At 58.9% G+C, this 17,836-nt stretch overlaps 3 protein-coding genes across 3 annotated transcripts; 2 read left to right on the forward strand and 1 right to left on the reverse strand.

The window, feature by feature from the left end:
* Window positions 1-4,152: 4,152 nt before the first annotated feature.
* Window positions 4,153-5,467, forward strand: LOC309978655 (uncharacterized protein; the record flags this gene model as incomplete). The annotated part of the gene is made up of 2 exons (XM_082865156.1): window positions 4,153-5,227; window positions 5,439-5,467. 2 exons carry the CDS (start codon window positions 4,153-4,155, stop codon window positions 5,465-5,467), a joined length of 1,104 nt encoding a protein of 367 aa, XP_082721282.1.
* A 68-nt stretch (window positions 5,468-5,535) lies between these two features.
* LOC309978656 (paraneoplastic antigen Ma6F-like) lies at window positions 5,536-6,738 on the forward strand (the record flags this gene model as incomplete). Its single annotated transcript, XM_082865157.1, has 1 exon — window positions 5,536-6,738. The coding sequence occupies one exon, from the start codon at window positions 5,536-5,538 to the stop codon at window positions 6,736-6,738; it is 1,203 nt and encodes a 400-aa protein (XP_082721283.1).
* Window positions 6,739-17,062: 10,324 nt separating this feature from the next.
* Window positions 17,063-17,836, reverse strand: LOC309978657 (melanoma-associated antigen 8-like; the record flags this gene model as incomplete). Its single annotated transcript, XM_082865158.1, has 1 exon — window positions 17,063-17,836. One exon carries the CDS (start codon window positions 17,834-17,836, stop codon window positions 17,063-17,065), a length of 774 nt encoding a protein of 257 aa, XP_082721284.1.

Raw genomic sequence — 17,836 nt, forward strand, 5'->3', positions numbered from 1 at the left:
CGAGACACCACCCGCAGGGCCCTCAGGAAGGGAGGCAGTGGGGGGATGGAGGGCCGCCGGGTGGGGTGTAGTGGAGGCACATTGTTGGGGACACTGGTGGGGGGGCCGTGACCCCCGGACTCTGGTGGCTGTTACAAGTTCCTCTCTGTGTTATCATGCCCTCTGTTCAATGGTTTCAGTCAAAGTTTCTCTTAGTAAAGTTCTCTGAAAGTTTCAGCTGAGTCTGGCCTCTGCTGTGGGCAATGGAGGGAAAGGGATGCTGCAGGTGAGGGCGGGGGTCAAGACTCCGATTCCTGCTCAGCACCCATGGGACACCCCTCCAGTGAGAGGGTAGGGTAGGCACTTTGCAGACCCAGAGATGGTGAGCGCTTTTTTCCATTTCATAGGTGAATTGTAAAGTTTTAGCAAAAACTGATAATTGCCTAAAAAGGCAGTAGAGAAGTTAAAATGTAAATGAAAAACTTGATTATCTCAGCAGGAAAAAGGGAACATAGGAGCAACAATAGATGGACAGACACTGCTATGGACTGAATATTTGTAAACCTCTCCCCCTCATTCACCTGTTAAATTCTAACCCCCAAAGGGATGGCATTTGGAGGTGGGGCCCTGGGAAGTGATTAGCCCATGAGGGGGGAGCCCTCATGAATGAGATTACCTCCCTTATAAAAGAGGCCCCAGACGGCTGCCTCTTCCTCTTGTGCCATGTGAGAAGATGGCTAGGTGATACAACTAGACAAGAAACCAGTCCATATAAAGAAGAGCTTTATTACTATTATTTATTACTCAGCCGTACAAAGGAACGAAATTGGGTCATTTGTAGAGATGTGGATGGATCTAGAGACTGTCATACAGAGTGAAGGAAGTCAGAAAGAGAGAAACAAATATCGTGTATTAATGCACATATGTGGAACCTAGATAAATGGTACAGATGAACCGGTTTGCAGGGCAGAAATAGAGACACAGATGTAGAGCACAAACATATGGGCACCAAGGTGAGAAAATGGTGGGGGCGGGCGGGGGGTGTGATGAATTGGGAGATTGGGATTGACAAATGTACACTAATATGTATAAAATGGGTAACTCATAAGAACCTGCTGTATAAAAAAATACATAAAATAAAATTCAAAAGTTAAAACAAACCAAAGAAATAAGAATAGGTTTATGACATTATCAATCACAGTAGACACCCACCTGTAAAGACAGATTGACCAATGTGCCCCCATGGGCTCTGCATCGCCAAGTTCGCTCCCCCAACTCCGCAGCCTTGCAGGGAGGCCTTCCTATTGGTGGAAGGCCAATGGGCGTGTCTTTTGCTTTCGGAGGCGCCAAGCCTTGGGACCTCAGGCCCTCAGTGCGCATGGCTACTGCTGCTTCCGTAGCAGAGCGCCTCCTCACGTGCTCTTCTGATCCAACCAGTTTCTCGGTAAAGAGACGTCTAGAACTTTCTCCCTCATCTTCCTGGGGCTTCCGGGAGCACCCGGAAGCCCACGTGGCGCTCGCACAGAGTGCCTGGGACAGTCGGCGGCACAGTTCCTGGCTGCTCTGCTGAGACGAGCTCTTCAGCCCCTCGTGAGCGGGACTCCGGAGCCATCCACAGAGTCAGAGCGAGTCAGGAGACAGGCGGGGGCTTTGCCGGGGGCTGGACTCCGCAGGTACCGGGGGCCCCGGGAAGGAGTGGAGGTCGGGGGAGGGCTACGGGCTGCTCGGTTGGGAGTGGGGGAGCGGCGGCGGAGGGGAGCGGGCTGAAGGGGGGCTGAGGGAAGGGTCCCCCAGTGAGCGGGTCAGAGGGGAGGACCGCTGGCTTCCGGGGTGGCTGGTGGGGGGCGTTCTGGAGTCGGGGTGCAGAGGGTGGGGCTAATGGCTAAGCGTGGGGGGGGCCTGAGCGGAGGGCTTCCTGCTGGTCGGGTGGGGCCGGCCTTGGGGGCCAGAGGAGAGGACGACCGGCTGCGGGGGTGGGGAGGACGGGACGGGCGGGGAGGGCTAACGGCTGCTGCGTGTGGCGGGAGGAAGGCTGAGGCGGGGGTCGATGGGGAGGACTCCCGGGCGCGGGTGCGGTAGGCGTTAGGGGAGCTCCCGGCGGGGCGGGGCGTGGGGTGGGGGGGAGGACGCTCGTGGCAGTTAGGGGGCTCCGGCTCCCGGGTGGGCGGGGGCAAGACGGGTGGGCTCTGCGTCTGGGGCACGAGAAGCGAGAGCCCCTGGCGCTGAGTGTGCTCGGGGGAGGACTCCCCGGTGTGGGGAGGTGAGAGAGGCCGTCTGACCTCTACGCATGGCGGGGCGCCCGGCTTCCAGGGCCCAGAGCGGAGCGCCACCAGCTGGTGGGTGGGGGAGGGTGTATGGAGGGGATGTAGTGCGAGGGGTCGGGGAGGAGCCGCCTGGCCACGGGGGGGCGTAAGTGAAGCTGAGAGGGGGAGGCGCTGGGGCTGCTGTGATCTGGTGGAGGCTGTTGGCCATGGCAGATGGATTTGTGGGGGTCCAGGGAGGGGCTCTGGCCCACTGCATGAGGCATCGAGAGCTTCAGGTCGCCTCTGTCCGGGTGGCACAGGAATTGCAGAGGTACACACAGTACACAGAGGTACACACAGTACACAGAGGTACACACAGTACACAGTACACAGAGGTACACAGAGTACACAGATTCTTTACGAGGGTGCTTTGCACATTCAGCCGGACACGCCATACCAGAGTTGTAAAAAGGTCTCCATAAATTTAGCAGTATTGCAAGTTTCCATGATAAGTTTTCTCATCACGGGGGAATTTTATTTGATGGTACTAATGATAATATATCTTCAAATATTGGGAAACCCATGGATCAAAGAGAAAAATCACAGAGGGACTTAGAAAATATTTCCAAGTGAATACTAAAAAAGCACAACTTACCAAACTTAGTGGGAGGCAGCAAAAAGCGACAGGAGGAAACTGTATTCCTCTAAATGCTTCTGTTAGAAAAGAGTCAGGACATAAAATCAGTGAGCTAACAGTCCATTGAGAGATGCTAGAAGAAGAAGAGCAAAGGAAACATAAAATGAAGCGGGAAGAGATATGGGAATATATGTATATATATAACTGATTCATTTTGTTGTGAAGCTGAAACTAACATACCATTGTAAAGCAATTATACTCCAATAAAGATGTTAAAAAAATGATAAAAAAATGCATATCAAAAAAAAAAAGAGAGCTAAGAGAGGAAATCAGTGATAGAAAGCAAATTATGGACACGGTGAACGAAGCCATGCGCTTCTTTCAAAAGAGCAAGGAAACCGAGCAAGTCCTAGAACGATGAATCACGGAAACAGAAAGAACGCTGATCCCCAATAGGAGGAATGAAAGAGGGCCAACGTTACGGATCAGAGGTGCATTAACAAAGGGGTATAGGGGAATATTATGGGACATTGTGGAAATGTTTATGCTAACAAATTGGAAGACTTGAAAAATTCCTTGGGAAAAAGGCAGCTTCCTAAAACTGAGGCCAGAAATGTAGAAAAGGTGACGAGCCTTCTATCCGTCTTTTTAAAAAAATTATTTTAGTTATTTTATTATTGTTTCTTGAGTCGTACGCAACAAGTGCTCTTTTGTTATTATTTTTAAATTTTATTTTTACTTTGGGCTGCGTTGGGTCTTTGTTGCTGCGCGCGGGCTTTCTCTAGGTGCAGCGAGCGGGGGCTACTCTTCGTTGCGGTGCGCAGGCCTCTCATTACGGTGGCTTCTCTTGTTGCAGAGCACGGGCTCCAGGCATGTGGGCTTCAGAGGTTGTGTCACGTGGGCTCAGTAGTTGTGGCTCGTGGGCTCTAGAGCGCTGGGTCAGTGGTTGTGGCGCGTGGGGTTAGTTGCTCCGCGGCTTGTGGGATCTTCCCAGACCAGGGATCGAACCTGTGTCCCCTGCACTGGCAGGTGGATTCTTAACCACTGCGCCACCAGGGAAGTCCCTAGCCTTCTATCTTGTAAATAAATGTAATTTATAAAAAAACTTTCCTAAAGTCAAACAAACCAAACAGGGCAGGGAGGTGCTCCAGGCTGCTGCTGTGAGGGGCACTAGGGTGGGCTGTGTGGCACAAACATGAGTCTCTCCTCTTTGCACCCACAGGCCGGTTCCCACACTTCAACAGCCTGTGCACACCTGTTTGATCGCTTCCCCCCACCCTCAGGTCCTCGAAGATGGCGATGGCTCTGGCGGTATTGCGGGACTGGTGCAGGTCGATGGGCGTGAACGCTCAGCGATCTCTGCTCATCCTGGGAATCCCAGATGACTGCAAAGACCAGGAATTCCAGGAGGCTGTGCAGGCTGCCCTGCGTTCCCTGGGCAGGTACCGAGTGCTGGGCAAGGTCTACAGAAAGGAGCTGGGGTCGAGTGTTGCCCTGGTCGAGTTTGCTGAGTGTTTAAATCGAAGCTCGCTCCCCCGCCAAATACCAGGCAAGGGAGGGCCCTGGACTGTGGTCTGCCTGCCCCAGGCCCCTGATGCTGATTCACAGGATAGACCCAATTGCCCTGCGCAGCCCCAGGGACAAGCAGTGGTTGGCAGGGCGGGTGAGGCAGGAACTGCAGGGGAGGAGGAAGCTGCAGGGGAGGCGGGAGTCGCAGGTATGGAGGGAGACACAGGTGAGGAGGAAGCCTTAGGTGAGAAGGGAGGTGCAGGTGAGGAGGGAGCTGAAGGTGAGGCAGGAGCTTCAGGTGAGGAGGGAGCTGAAGGTGAGGAGGGAGGTGCAGGTGGGAAGGGAGCTGCAGGAGAGGAGGGAGCTGAAGGTGAGGAGGGAGCTGCAGGTGAGGAGGGAGCTGAAGGTGAGGCAGGAGCTGCAGGTGAGGAGGGAGCTGAAGGTGAGGGAGGTGCAGGTGAGAAGGGAGCTGCAGGTGAGGAGGGAGCTGAAGGTGAGGCAGGAGATGCAGGTGAGGAAGGAGCTTCAGGTGAGGAGGGAGCCTCAGGTGAGGCAGGAGCTGCAGGTGCGGAAAGATCTGAGGGTCAAGCAGGAGCTGAAGGTGAGGCAGGAGTTGCAGGTGAGGCAGGAGCTGCAGGTGAGGAAGGAGCTGCAGGTGAGGAGGGAGCCTCAGGTGAGGCAGGAGCCGCAGGTGAGGAAGGAGCTGCAGGTGAGGCAGGAGCTGAGGGTCAAGCAGGAGCTGAGTCAGATGAGGAAGGAGCTGCAGGTGAGGAGGGAGCTGAAGGTGAGGAGGGAGCTGCAGGTCCGGAAGGAGCTGAGGGTGAAGCAGGAGCTGAGTCAGATGAGGAAGGAGCTGCAGGTGCGGAAGGAGCTGAGGGTCAAGCAGGAGCTGAGGGTCAAGCAGGAGCTGAGTCAGATGAGGAAGGAGCTGCAGGTGAGGAGGGATCTGCAGGTGAGGAGGGAGCTGAAGGTGAGGAGGGAGCTGAAGGTCCGGAAGGAGCTGCAGGTGCGGAAGGAGCTGAGGGTGAAGCAGGAGCTGAGTCAGATGAGGAAGGAGCTGCAGGTTACAGAAATGTTGCAGGCGTGGCAGGACTTCTGAGTATGGCAGGACCCACGGGCGGGGCAATGGCTGCGCCTGAGGAAGCAGTTGTGACAGCGGCAGGCGCCATGGGTGAGGCAGGGCCCGGGACCCAGCAGTGGAGGCAGGCCTCGCAGCCCGTGCTGGACAGCATGGGCTACCAGGAGCTGGGAACCTTCTCTGGGATGGAAGAGCCGGGCCACGGGGAAGAGTCCTCTGAGAGCTGGCTGGAGCAGGCCAGCCACACGCTGCACCTGTGGCGCCACGTGTCTGAGAGGGAGAGGAGGAGAAGGCTGGTGGAGAGCTTGCGCGGCCCCGCGCTGGACCTCCTGTGTGGCCTCCTGGCGGAAGATCCCGAGCTGGCTGCCCAGGACTGCCTGGCCGCGCTGGTGCAGGTGTTTGGGAACAAGGACCCCCGGGGGAGTGCTCGGCTGAAGTTCGTGACCTGTGCCCAGCGGCCCCAGGAGACTCTCTCTGCGTACGTGATGCGCCTGGAAGGCCTGCTGCAGTCGGCCCTGGAGAAGGGGGCCATCCACCCGGCCATGGCGGACCAGGCGCGCGCCCGGCAGGTGCTGACGCGGGCCCGGCTGAACGACACGCTCCGGGACACGCTGAGGAGGAGGCGGCTGATGAGGAGGCCTCCCGGCTTTGCGGGGATGCTGCGGCTCATCCAGAAGACCGAGGCCTGGGACGCCGACCCGGCTAGCAGGGAGCACTTCCCAGGGCAGGAAGAGGCCCGTGTGGACGTTGCAGTCCTGGCAGCAGCCGCCCAGGCCGCCCCGGCCCATGAGGCCATCACCGCAGGCACCACTGCACATGGCACCAAGGCCTCCCCGGCCGGTGAAGATACCACCGCCCAGGCCGCCCGTTCCAAGGAAGGGAGCGCCGAGGACCACCCGGCACGTGAGGAGGCCAGTGCAGCAGTTGCCGGCACTGCCAAGGCTGGCGAGGCGGCCCCTGAAGACCATGGTGCCGCCAGGGCAGCCCCTGGCCCTGGGGAGACCAGCAAGGCGTCCACGGCCACTCAGGAAGATGGAAGTGCTGCCGCCCCTGCGGGCCTAGGTCAGGCAAGACCCTCAGATGCCCCCGGAGTCCCCATGCCTGGCCGGATGGGCAGTGCTTCCCCGGTGGCCCCAGGAGGTCCTGGCTGGGAGCCAGAGGGCCTCGCCCAGGCAGAAGGCCAGGAGGCCGAGGAGACCCCCGAGGAGGGGCTCAAGCCCATCCCAGAAGAGCCGGGAAATGAGGACGGGGCTGCAGAGATGAGCCCCCCGGGGTCCACCTCGGGCCAGTAGGCTCAGCAGGCCGTGGGGCTGCCAGGCTTGGAGGCAGGGGGAGGCCAGGCCTGGCAGCCTACTGGCCCCATATTAGGGGCCACTCCAGGTGCCTGGGCCTCCCTCCTGAGAGGGTCCCCTATTCATCATCCCCTGGGGCAGGTTGTTCCCTGTACTGGCAAGCCCAAATGTGTCCCTGTAGGCCCCAGAGGGACCCAGGTGTCAAGGAACCCCCCAGCCCCCGCTCCCCTCCCACAAACACACACACCCTAGCCATCGTCCCCCCACAGAGCCCTGAGGTGCGCCACGTGTCAGCCAAGGCTCTGGTCTCTGTGGGCCAGTGTCGTGAGCTCAACGTGTGCTTTCTGGGCATAGATTCAGGCCCAGCGCTGCCTGTTGTTGTGGAAATGTGCCTGTGTTCTCCTCTGAGCAGTTCCCCCAACCCCTGCGCGGCGTGGAGACCCCGAGCCCAGTCCCAGGAGCCGGCGGGAAGGACGGGATGGACGAGGTTACAGCCAGCGCCCACCCCAGGACCTGGGAGCCCACCTGCGACCTTCAGAAGGAAGACCTTGACCGGGGCTGCAGGAGGTCTGCGGGAGGCTCCCCAGGGCTTGTGTTCTGCTGGGCCACCCCGTTGTTCCTCGGGACTCCACGTCCCCGGCTTGGTGGCGTGCGCCCTGCTGTGGGACTGCCCTGTGCCCACCATAGGGCAGGGCCAGGCCCCGGGCATGTGGGCCAGAAATGGAGGGTCTGCCCTGGGGGGAGCGGGCATGGCCGGCGCCCATCTTCCTGGCGAGTGGCCACCCGCGGGGCCCTCAGGAAGGGAGACTGTGGGGAGATGGAGGGCCGCCGGGTGGGGTGTAGCGGAGGCACCTTTTTGAGGACCCTGGGTGGGGCCGGGACCCGTGAGCTCCGGTGGCCGTTAGAAGTTCCTCTGTGTGTTGTTATGCCCTGTGTTCAATGGTTTCAGTCAATGTTTCTGTTTAATAAATTTCCCTGAACGTTTCATCTGAGTCTGGCCTCTGCTGTGGGCAATGGAGGGAAAGGGCTGCTGCGGGTGAGGGCGGGGGTCCAGAGTCCGATTCCTGCTCAGCACCCATGGGACACCTCTCCGGGGAGAGGGTAAGGTAGGCACTTTGCAGACCCAGACATCGTGAGGGTTTTTCTTCCAGTTCATAGGTGAATTGTAAAGTTTTAGCGCCCTTGACCGTGGGCCGCGTCTCGGGCGATGCTCGTGCTTGAAATCATGGGTGCTGTGCACGGCCTGGAAGGCCAGGGGACACACAGGAGGACTTCTGACCTCGTGGGTCACACGTGGGTCCGTGCACGTCTGCCTGGCCCGGGGGCTCCGGGACCAGAAGGCCGTGGCCGGTTTGCACGAGCGCTCGGCCTGTGGCTCTGCACCCGTGCACGAGTGTCTTCGTGCCCCCTGCGATTTCGGGCGTGAAGCAGGAGGCTGACATGCTGACGGGCCTGCCCTTTAGGATGTCACTTCCTGGCTGGGCTGTGCTGTCACCCCCGAGCAACCGCAGCACTTCTGTGAGGGGCTGAGCGGGAGTGTGAGCCCAGGGTGCTGCCGGCCGCGCTGCACTGTCCCGTTTACGTGGCGGAGGGGCACGCCGCGCTCCGCATGGCTGCGGACGAGAAGGGCCCCGCCGCGGGCAGGGCGCCCGGCTTCGGCGAGGCGCCTCTTCCTCCCGACACAGCGGCTCCGGCCCTCGGCTCAGGGAGCTGCACCCCCCAGTCCCTCGCCCTGGACCAGGCCGTGCCCGCGGGGCACCCCGACCTCAGGCTGCTGCCTGGAGAAGCCGCTTTCCAGGATTTGACGCAAGAGCCTTTGTTGAAAAGGCCTCGCACCGCCTGCGAGGCCGTGTGGGAAGGCAGCCTGCTCTTCCACCCCTTTCCCAGGAAGCTGTGGACGATCGTCCACAGCAGTCGCTTTGCATCCATTGGGTGGAATGAAGACGGGACTTGCATAGGCGTCAACAGGCCGCTGTTTCAAAAGGAGGTTTTGGACAGGGACGGCCTAGACAAGGTGTTCAAGACAGAACGTGTGGAGAGCTTCATCCGCCAGCTTAACCGCTATGGATTCAGCAAAGTGTACCAGGACATGCACACGTCCCTCTGCATGACCAACCTGTCCACGAAGGAGCGGCCCGCCCACGTCCTGAGCGAGGTAAGGAGGGCGGGGGACGGCGGGGGAGGAGCCCTCTCCAGGGGCTGAGCCGCTGGGCCCGGGTGTGGGGGGGGGGCGGGTGCCAACCCCGGGGCCGCCTGGGAGGTCGGCAGGCGTGTCGGGAGAGCTTCCTTTAAAGGTGGTACTTGGGGACCGGCGTGACGGCCGGAGCTGGCAGTGCCGCGCGCTGTGTTGGGACGTTGTTATGGGGGGACCCGAAGCGTTCTCAGCACAAGGACGTCACTTCTCTCCCTCCTCCTTTTCCCTTTGGTGTGTCTGTGTGAGGTGATGCGTGTGAACTGGACCCCCTGTGGTGATCATTTCACAGCACACGCGGGCAAGGCGTCATCCTGTACTCCTGACACGTGGGCAGTGCCGCTCGTGCCTGACACGCAGTCACAGCGGGGGACAAGAGGACACTGCTGCAACGCTGGCCCTTCCCGTCCTCCTGCTCGGGGACAGTGGCCCGCCGGGGGGAGGGGGGAGGTCTGTGTGCCCCCGTGACTCCCATAGCTCCAGAGCATCACTTGAGTGGGGGCGCAGGTCCTTTCCTGGGAAGCAGTCAGCGTCCCCGGTCTGGCCCCTGGAGGTGCTGGCCAGGGGGCGATTCGGACACTGCCTTAGAAAGCTACCGAACCTTGTTGCAGTCTCGTACCTGCAAACGCCACGTCCCCTTTCGTGGGCCTTGTACTCATACTAAGGGGCCATTTTCAGTCATTTTCCAAGGGCGAAAGGTGATGGTGAGTGAGCGAGTCTCGGGGATGTCAAAGCTGGGGCACAGCGTCCTGCTGGGACCGGGTCCCGCTTTCTCCAAAGAGGCCCTGGGTCGGCTGGGGGAGGGCGCCCAGGGGCCCAGCCAGGCGGCTGCTGCTTGCGAGCAACTCTTTTGTGACTCGGGGTTTCCTTTTCTCTCTCAACCGCGACCTCAGTTACACTTCTACCACAGTCCCCTGTTTCAGAGAGACTGCCCGCACCTCCTGGTGAGGATGAAGCCGAGAGTGCACACTAAACCAGCATCCGGGCAGGTGGACGGCGAGCCGGCGGCCCCGGGGCACCTCCCGGCGCCCAGCGCCGCGGAGCCGCAGGACGGCCTCCCACCGTATCCTGAGCACATCCAGGGGACCCCGAGCTACCCGCAACTCGACCATGCCTCCGCCCTGGCCAGGACTGACTCTGTCGCTCCGGCCCCTCCTTGGACAGCAGCGGAGCCCCCCGCGCCGGATCCCAACGTGCAGATTCTGGTCCCTCTAGTTCCTGTCCTGGCAGAGGTGGCCCAGCCAGCCGAGGTCCCCTGCTCTGCTGCGCCTGGCCTCCCGCCCAGATGAGTCCTCCCTGGCCCGTTCCGGGCCTGGCCGCCGCACCCCTCCAAGTCCTCAGCCTTCCCCCCCACCGCGCAGCTCCCGGGGGCCGCGCTGCTGCCTCTTGCGCATCCTGGATGCCCGAGGTGGCCGCCAGGCCTGCCGCCTCCCTGACCTTGATCCCTCGGCCCCTGAGCCCCTTTGCTGCTGCTGCATGGGCTCCCGCTGTTTCCTGGAATACCCGACCCCTCCAGGCAGGCCCACAGAGGACCCTGACCAGGCAGACCCTGCAGACACACGGAGGTGGTAACGCGGCCAGAACCTTGCAGGGCAGTAAAGAGCACGGGGACATGAGAGCGATGTTCCACCCAACACGTGTTTGGCGCCTCCGTCCTGGGCGTGGCTGAGCAGTTGAGTCCCCTCAGCAGGAAACGATGACAGGTGACAGCCCACCCCCGGCACAGTGCGGGCACCTAGCAGCTAGTCAGTGAAGCCCCTCAGACGCCCTGTGTCCACCCACTAGAAAGACCCTTGAAGGGCTTGACAAGCACAAGGAAGGCCCTGGCACCCGCGGCTTCACAGTTGCGGGGGCATCATGTCCAGCAGGGTCTCGATTTGACAGATGAGAAGAGCTCAGGCCTCCCCTGGTCAGAGGCCTGAAAAGAGCCCTTACTGTCCTGAGACGCACAGGTGTGGAGGTGACGGTCCCTGGCAGGGCCCTGCGGGTGTTCAGTTTGGGGATGCTCTCTGGTGTCTGGACAGCAGGATTGAGGTTTGCTTTTCACTGCGGGTCCTGCGTCTGGAGACATTTTCCTGGTTCTCTTTTCCTTGCCTTTCGAGCTAAACACTTCAAGGGCGCCATGCTCCACCACCCTCTGGGCGCTGGGGTGTCGCGCTTATACCGCGAGTCCTTGTGGTCAGCGCCCAGTGATGTGTACAGAGCACTGAAGGCCAGGGCGCACCCCCAGCTCACAGTTGCTGCCTCCACGTGTGGGGGATGGGCCGGGGGACCTGGCCAGGACTCTGTGGCTGTCACAGCGATAGGGCGACATCCCCTCCCAAACACTGCTAAGGAGGGGGCGGGGAGCGGGAATTGCCTGGAGTTCCAGGAGTTAGGACTCTATGCTTTCACTGCGGTGGCCCGGGTTCAATCCCTGGTCGGGGATCTAAGATCCCCCAAGCCTTGTGGGGTGGCCAGAAACACAGAAAAGGAAAAAAAAGGTGGGTTGGGGGAGGAGGGGAAGTAGACCCAAGGTACCAGGAATGATCCAAGCACCAGCAGCCAGAGGAGCCCCGGGTCTGCCCGGGTGAGGGGTGGTCCCATCTGCCGCTCCCGTCTGTCACAATGCAACAGCTAGTGCACGTCAGGGGGGTCTCTTGAGCAGCCCAACAGCAGCGCCCCAAGTGAACGATGCCAAAATGGACAGAAGGGACGGAAGAAACCGGTCTACAGTAGAAGTGGGAGACTTCGGGCCCCCTGTGATGGATTCAAATGGATCCCCCAGCTCCCACCCCAACCATTAAGTCCACCTGTTGCAGTGCTAATCCCAAGGTGCATGTATTTGGAGATAGCACCCTTGGGGAAGTCAGTAAGGTTAAATGAGGTCACAAGGGTGGGACCCCCGTCCGACAAGAGCGGTGTCCTTTGGCAAAGAGGAAGAGACACCGAAGATCTCCCTCCCTCCCTCAGCCTCTCTTCCACCCTCCCAACCTCCCTCCCTCTCTCTCCCTCCATTTCTCTCCCCCCCCCACTCTCTCTCCCTGCCTCCCTTCTCCCCCACAACCTGTTCAGAGAAGCAGCCAAGTGAGGGACCAAGAGAAAACCAGCTGTCTTCGAGCCAGGAAGAGACGCCTTCCCTCACCTGAGACTGCACTTTCCAGCCAGTTGAGGTTGGACTTCTAGCCACCAGGACTGGCACCCAGTACATTTCTGTAGTTTTAGCCACCCCCTCTGTGGGACTTTGCTATGGCAGCTCTAAGCAGACTAACACAGCCTGCTTTCATTATGGGTACAGCGACCAGACAGCACCGCAGTAAGGGAATCACAGATTTGAACAGCACTGTACAAAGACTAGGTCTCATGACATGTGTAGACTATTAGCCCCAAGAACAGAGTAGACACGTGCTCGTCAAGCGTACCTAGAACGTTCTCCAGGGTACTCCACGCGTCAGGCCACACAGCATCCCTCAGTAACCTTAAGGGGATACAAACAAAAGGGCTGAAATCATACAAAGTATGTCCTCTGGCCAAAATAGAGTGAAATTAGACCTCAATAACAGAAGGAAATGTGGGAAATCTGCAAAGAGAGGGAAATTGAGCCGTGCGTCCCCAAATAACCGCATTAGTCTGGGACGATGCCAAATCCCACAGCGCAGGATGAGGGGCTGAAACAGCAGACACAGATTCTCACGGTGGCTCCGACCAGGAGGCCGAGAGGGAGGGTCCAGCAGGGGTGGCTTGTACTGCGGCCGGTCTCCTTGGTTGCAGGTGGCCGTGCTCTTAGCGCCCCTCACGTGGTCACCCTCTGTGCACGCACCCCCAGCCCCTGCCTTCTCTCCTTGCGTGTGCTGATCCGCTCTTCCCTCAAGGGCACCAGCCATCTTGGATTAGACCTCATCCTGATGGCCTCATTTCAACCTAAGAACCACTAACTCCAGCCACAGTGACATTCTGAGGTTCTAGGGGATTGGGGCTTCAACATGCAAATTTTGGGGGGACGCAGTTCAGTCCATAACAATAGCCCAGGGAACGTACAAGACATCACAAGGGAAACTAGAAAATACTTTGAAATGAAGAAAACACAGACCAAAGCCCCCAGGACTTATGGCACGCGGCCAAAGAGGCACTTGGGACCTAAAGCTGCAAACACCCGTGTTCCAATGGAGGCGACACCTCAGATCAACCGCCTCATCTTGAACAGGGACAAGCGAGAAGACGAGGAAGGCGAGCCCAAGCATTCTGACAACAAATGTTCACGAGAAAAGAAAAACTGCGCTAATCCACGCACGCGGGGATCCCAAGACGTGCACTGGTCGGAAATCCTCACAACATGGGGGAGGGCGCATCTTTCTTACACACTCAGTAACAAGAGCTGCAGCCACCGACCACTTCATTTGGCCCAGGCTTTTTACAAGCAGGTCACATCATGGGGAAACCCACACCAATGCTTTTGCCTGGTACTGTTAGGAGGCCCATTTTACAGATGGAGAAATCGAGGCGTAGGGAGTCGCCATGATTTGATCAGCTTGTCACTACAAGGACTCTGACTCAAGCTAAGCATCATATGCGTGCAAAGACCCATCCCCGCACTGGCCTGACCTGTCTCCCCAACAGTCAAGGGGGATTCAGCTGTCCTCCACGGGGTCCTACTACCTGACGCCTCAGGCCACATAATGGAGAAAACACAGGGAAGCCGGGCATTAGTGCCCATGAGAGCCTGACACTGCATTCTGCCCACGTGGCCTCCCCAGCCCCATCAGGTCACCATCTCTCGTGAAATGGACACGAGGGCCAGGGAGGAGGGTGAGGGTCTAGGACTGAGGGCGTGAGGATGGAGAAGGGTCCTGGAGCACCCGTTGTCCCAAGAGCACCCATTTCCTGCTGGGGTCCAGGGCTGCAGCTCACCGGCAGCGGCATCTGCTCCCACCTGCCTCCCCCGGCCAGCCCAGGGCAGGTCAGATGGGATCTAGTGGGTGCTGTTCCTTCCACCTCTCTGGGGCGGCTGACCCTCTTCACAGCCTGCATCACCGGGACCCCAAAGCCCTCTCCTGCCTGGCTCCTTTCCAAACCCTCATGCGGGTCTGCGGGTGGCTGGGGCCTCGGGGAGCGTCCTGGGGACCACCCCTGCCATCTGCTACAGCCTGTCCCTCTGCTCAAACACCCTGATCGGGGACACCAGAGTCCTAGCCGGCTCTGCGGGTGGCTGACAGGACACGCCTGTGCCTCTCACACTCAGGCTCAAAAACCAAAACCTCACGGTCACATTCAGAAGGCCATCAGCGTACTCAAACATTTGGGCATTACGTAGGGAATGATTTCAAAGTAAGTCGGAAGCACAGAGATTCGCCCCACATCCACGCGGCAATGATTATCACTTACCAACCACGAGGAGACTCGCCGAGTGGCTACATCACGTCCTGCCAGCTCCACCCGAACCATGATATTGGTCGGGGGGGGGGGGGATGCTTCTCTGGGACTTTCAGATAAACATACATGCACGAGGTCATCAGGACCGGGGCCTAAGCGGCTCCTAGTCGGGGGACAGGCAGGGCAAAAGCCAGGCTGTGCAGACCGAGGCCAGGTTCTGGACAGAGTGGGCGCTGTGGGCAGCAGGGTCACCCCTGAGGGGGACTCGGGGCTGGGCCCCACGGGGACGCCCCCGACCCCAACGGGGCCGTTCGGCAGCTGGCGGCTGCCCTCCTGACAGAGACTCAGCACAGCCCCGCAGGGACGGATGGGTGCAGCTCAGGGACCTAAGGGTGCGGGTTGCTTGAGGGAAATGCCCTCTGCCAGCTCCCTGTGGGGCAGCCTCTCTCTGGAACACCTCCAACCCTGCCCAGGGCCTTAAAGGCACAGAGTCTGGCATCTCACATCTAAGGGTCAAAGGTGCAGGACTTAAGACCCTGGGGGAGGAAACACAGTGGTCTGTGTCTGTGTTGTCATGGCTTGAGGACTAACCCCCGACCCCGGTGTGCCTTCGATACGGATGGCCGTGACAAAAATGCTTCTGCTCAGGATTCAGTGGCAAAGGGTCATCACATGACCCCTCCCAAGTGAAGAGGACTCTGGCAGTGCTGTGTCCCCTCTTGTGCGGGGAGGAGAGGAAGACAAGATGGGGACGAGCACCTGACGGCTCTCCAATGCCACACTGCCTAGTAGAGGCTCAACAAAAGCAGCGCTTACCATTTGTGATGACAAAATCCCCTTCTTTTCCGGCAGGAGTGTCTGAGCAGGTTACATTGGCCCTGAAATTCTCCACCTTTTCCAAGTGCCCACCTGCTATATGGCAGGTGCTTCAAACCCAGGATCCCACGTAATGTTCACGTTGTCGTACGGCGCTCAGCAGGGAGAGCTGCCTCTTTAGCCCCCGGCGCCGTCTGCACCTCCCACTGCAGTGACCTCCCAATCCCATTAGGCCCAGGAGTTGCCCCTTCCTTTCGATGCCAGGTCACAGCCCAAACCTGTGGGTCTCTGATGCCGCCATACTTCTGCACCTGCCTGAACGTGGGGACACTGGCAGATGTTGCTTCTTAGTGGCTAGGACTTATTTCTAGTATTATTCTGATCCCAGACTCTGTCCTTCTCCCCTCTGGAAATTGCTTTCTTTTCATGACATCTCAGAGAATTTGCAGCTCCATAGGAAACGGAATAGAAAACCAGTCAAAATTGCTGTTCTGTGTGTTTTACTCCTGGAGGATATATTATTCAATTTGGATGTGTGTGTGTGTGTCTGCCGGCATGGAGGGAAGGGTGGTGATTTCCCCAGCTGGGTGCAGCTCACGCAAAGCTCCCAGGATTCCAGTCACACGGCGACTCCTTTCCACTTCGGCAGCCTCTCTTCTTTCAAACCCCCTATTTTCATTCATTTCATCCCACTGAAATCTAGACCCTGCTCACAAGTGGCCAAAGTAAACTCCAGGTGACTAAAATGGTCGTTTCCATACAGTTGGTAATTGGCTCTCCCAGGGCAGGGAGAGGAGGGCCAGCCCCGGGAATACCGAGCAGGGCTTCAAAGAGCAAGACCCTCATTTCTCTGGAAATCCTTGCAGATGGCGGGTATGAAACACCTGCCTCTTCACTGTGGCCCACTGCAATGCAACAAGAGCCAGCACGCCTTCCCTCCCGCCCCAGGGCGAGATTTCTCTCGGCTTTATCCACGACCCAGAAGGACATCTCACAGCAATGTCCCATTTCAGACTTTCCCCTCCAACCCAAGACACACCCTCTGCATGTCTGGCTGCTGCCACCACCCAGCTTCATCACCATCACCTCCCACAGAAGGAACCCCCACTTCCCAAAGGCCCAAAGTGCCCTGGCTCGGGGCACTTAACACTCCAGGGCTCGCTCCTGGAGCCCCACCGCCTCGTCCCATGTTGTCTTATTCTGTGGGACTTAGGGGACGTCTCACCACCTTCCTCATGCGACAGTGGCTCCTAGACCATCACTCTAGGTGTGGGTGTGTCCTGCTTTTCCTAGCGTTCCCGCTACTAACACAGGCCCTTCCGGAGAGCAGAGGCTCCGTGGAGGTCTGCGGAATAAACAAGCCAGTGGGCAGGGGGCTTATTGACGCAGATGAACCTTCTCCTACTTTCTTAAAATACCCGTGCAAATCCAACTCAACAGAGATAGTTCGTTTTATTTACAGAATGACAGACAAGACAGGGAAGCAAGAATTGGAACAACAATGGCTTTTATTTTTCTATTTCTTCCCCCATCTATATCACTGCTAAGTACTTCCACATTTCCAGAGCAGTTCTGATTCCAATTCCCTGTTATCTTGTACACGGTCACAAAACAAACTGGGAGATTTCCCAACCTCTCTTACAAAACAGCAAAACTCTTGTTCTTGAACTGAATTAGTGCAAATACCTGTGGGATTAACGTCATACACAAAGTTAGACACTGAAGCTTGCTTAGTCTTCTATTCAAAGAACCAACATTTGAAAAATTCCTAAAGGAAACAGACATGGAAGTCCATGTCAACATACACAACAGGAACGCAAAATGCTGCACACCGGCTTCCCCCAACTCGCCCGGCTCTCACTGCTTAGAAGGCTGACCGCTCCCTCTTCAAACTCAGAGTGAAGGAGCAGCCCCCCTTCCTGCCCCACGGGAGAAGCTGCTGGACGTGGGACTGGCTGCTGCACTGGCTCAGGCTCCCTCTTCCTCATCGCTCACACTCCCTGCAGACACGGATGGGAAGAACCTGGGATCCATGCTATTGATCCTGAGCAGATGCTGCAGGACCTGCCACTTGCTGGCCTCCGCGTAGGCCCGGGGACCCCACAGGAACTCGTAGCGGGCAGGGTCGCTGTGGGGCACCTGCCGGTACTCCAGGTAGCCCGTCTGCACCCACACTTCGGTGAGCAGCTCCCTCCCGCCACAAAACCCCAGGGTGCCTAGCTTTCCCCACACCTCCTCCTCAGGGACGCGGTCACCGAACAGGGTGACCATGGTCAGGACCAGCAGAGGGAGGTTGGCCTCGGGCGTGCACTGCCAGTCGCTCAGCACTGCATCCCAGGTGAGGCCCAGGGTGGGGACCAGGACGTAGGTGCGCTGGCGGGGGTCCACCACCTTCACGTCCACGCCAAACAGCAGCTGCAGGCACTCGCAAACGAGGCGGAGGACCACGGGGAAGTGGTCCCGATGCTCCCGGACGACCGTACTCAGCATCTCCGCCTCGGAGGTCGGCTCCCCGGTACGAAACTTGACGAGCAGGAACCCCACCAGGTCAGCCATCAGCACAACAAGTGCCTCGCGGGACAAGGGCTCGGCATAGGCGGAGAGGGAAGGGGCACCAGGGGAGGCGGAGGACGAGGGGGATGCGGCCTCCTCCCCCGCAGCCCCCAGCAGCGGCGCCTCCACCGGACCCTGGGCCGGGACTGGGGCCTCAAGGTCGGCCTCAGGCTGGCGGAGCTCACTCAT

The sequence above is a fragment of the Leucopleurus acutus genome, assembly GCF_964270905.1.
Source record: "Leucopleurus acutus genome assembly, chromosome: X".
In the NCBI taxonomy this organism is placed as follows: Eukaryota; Metazoa; Chordata; class Mammalia; order Artiodactyla; family Delphinidae; genus Leucopleurus; species Leucopleurus acutus.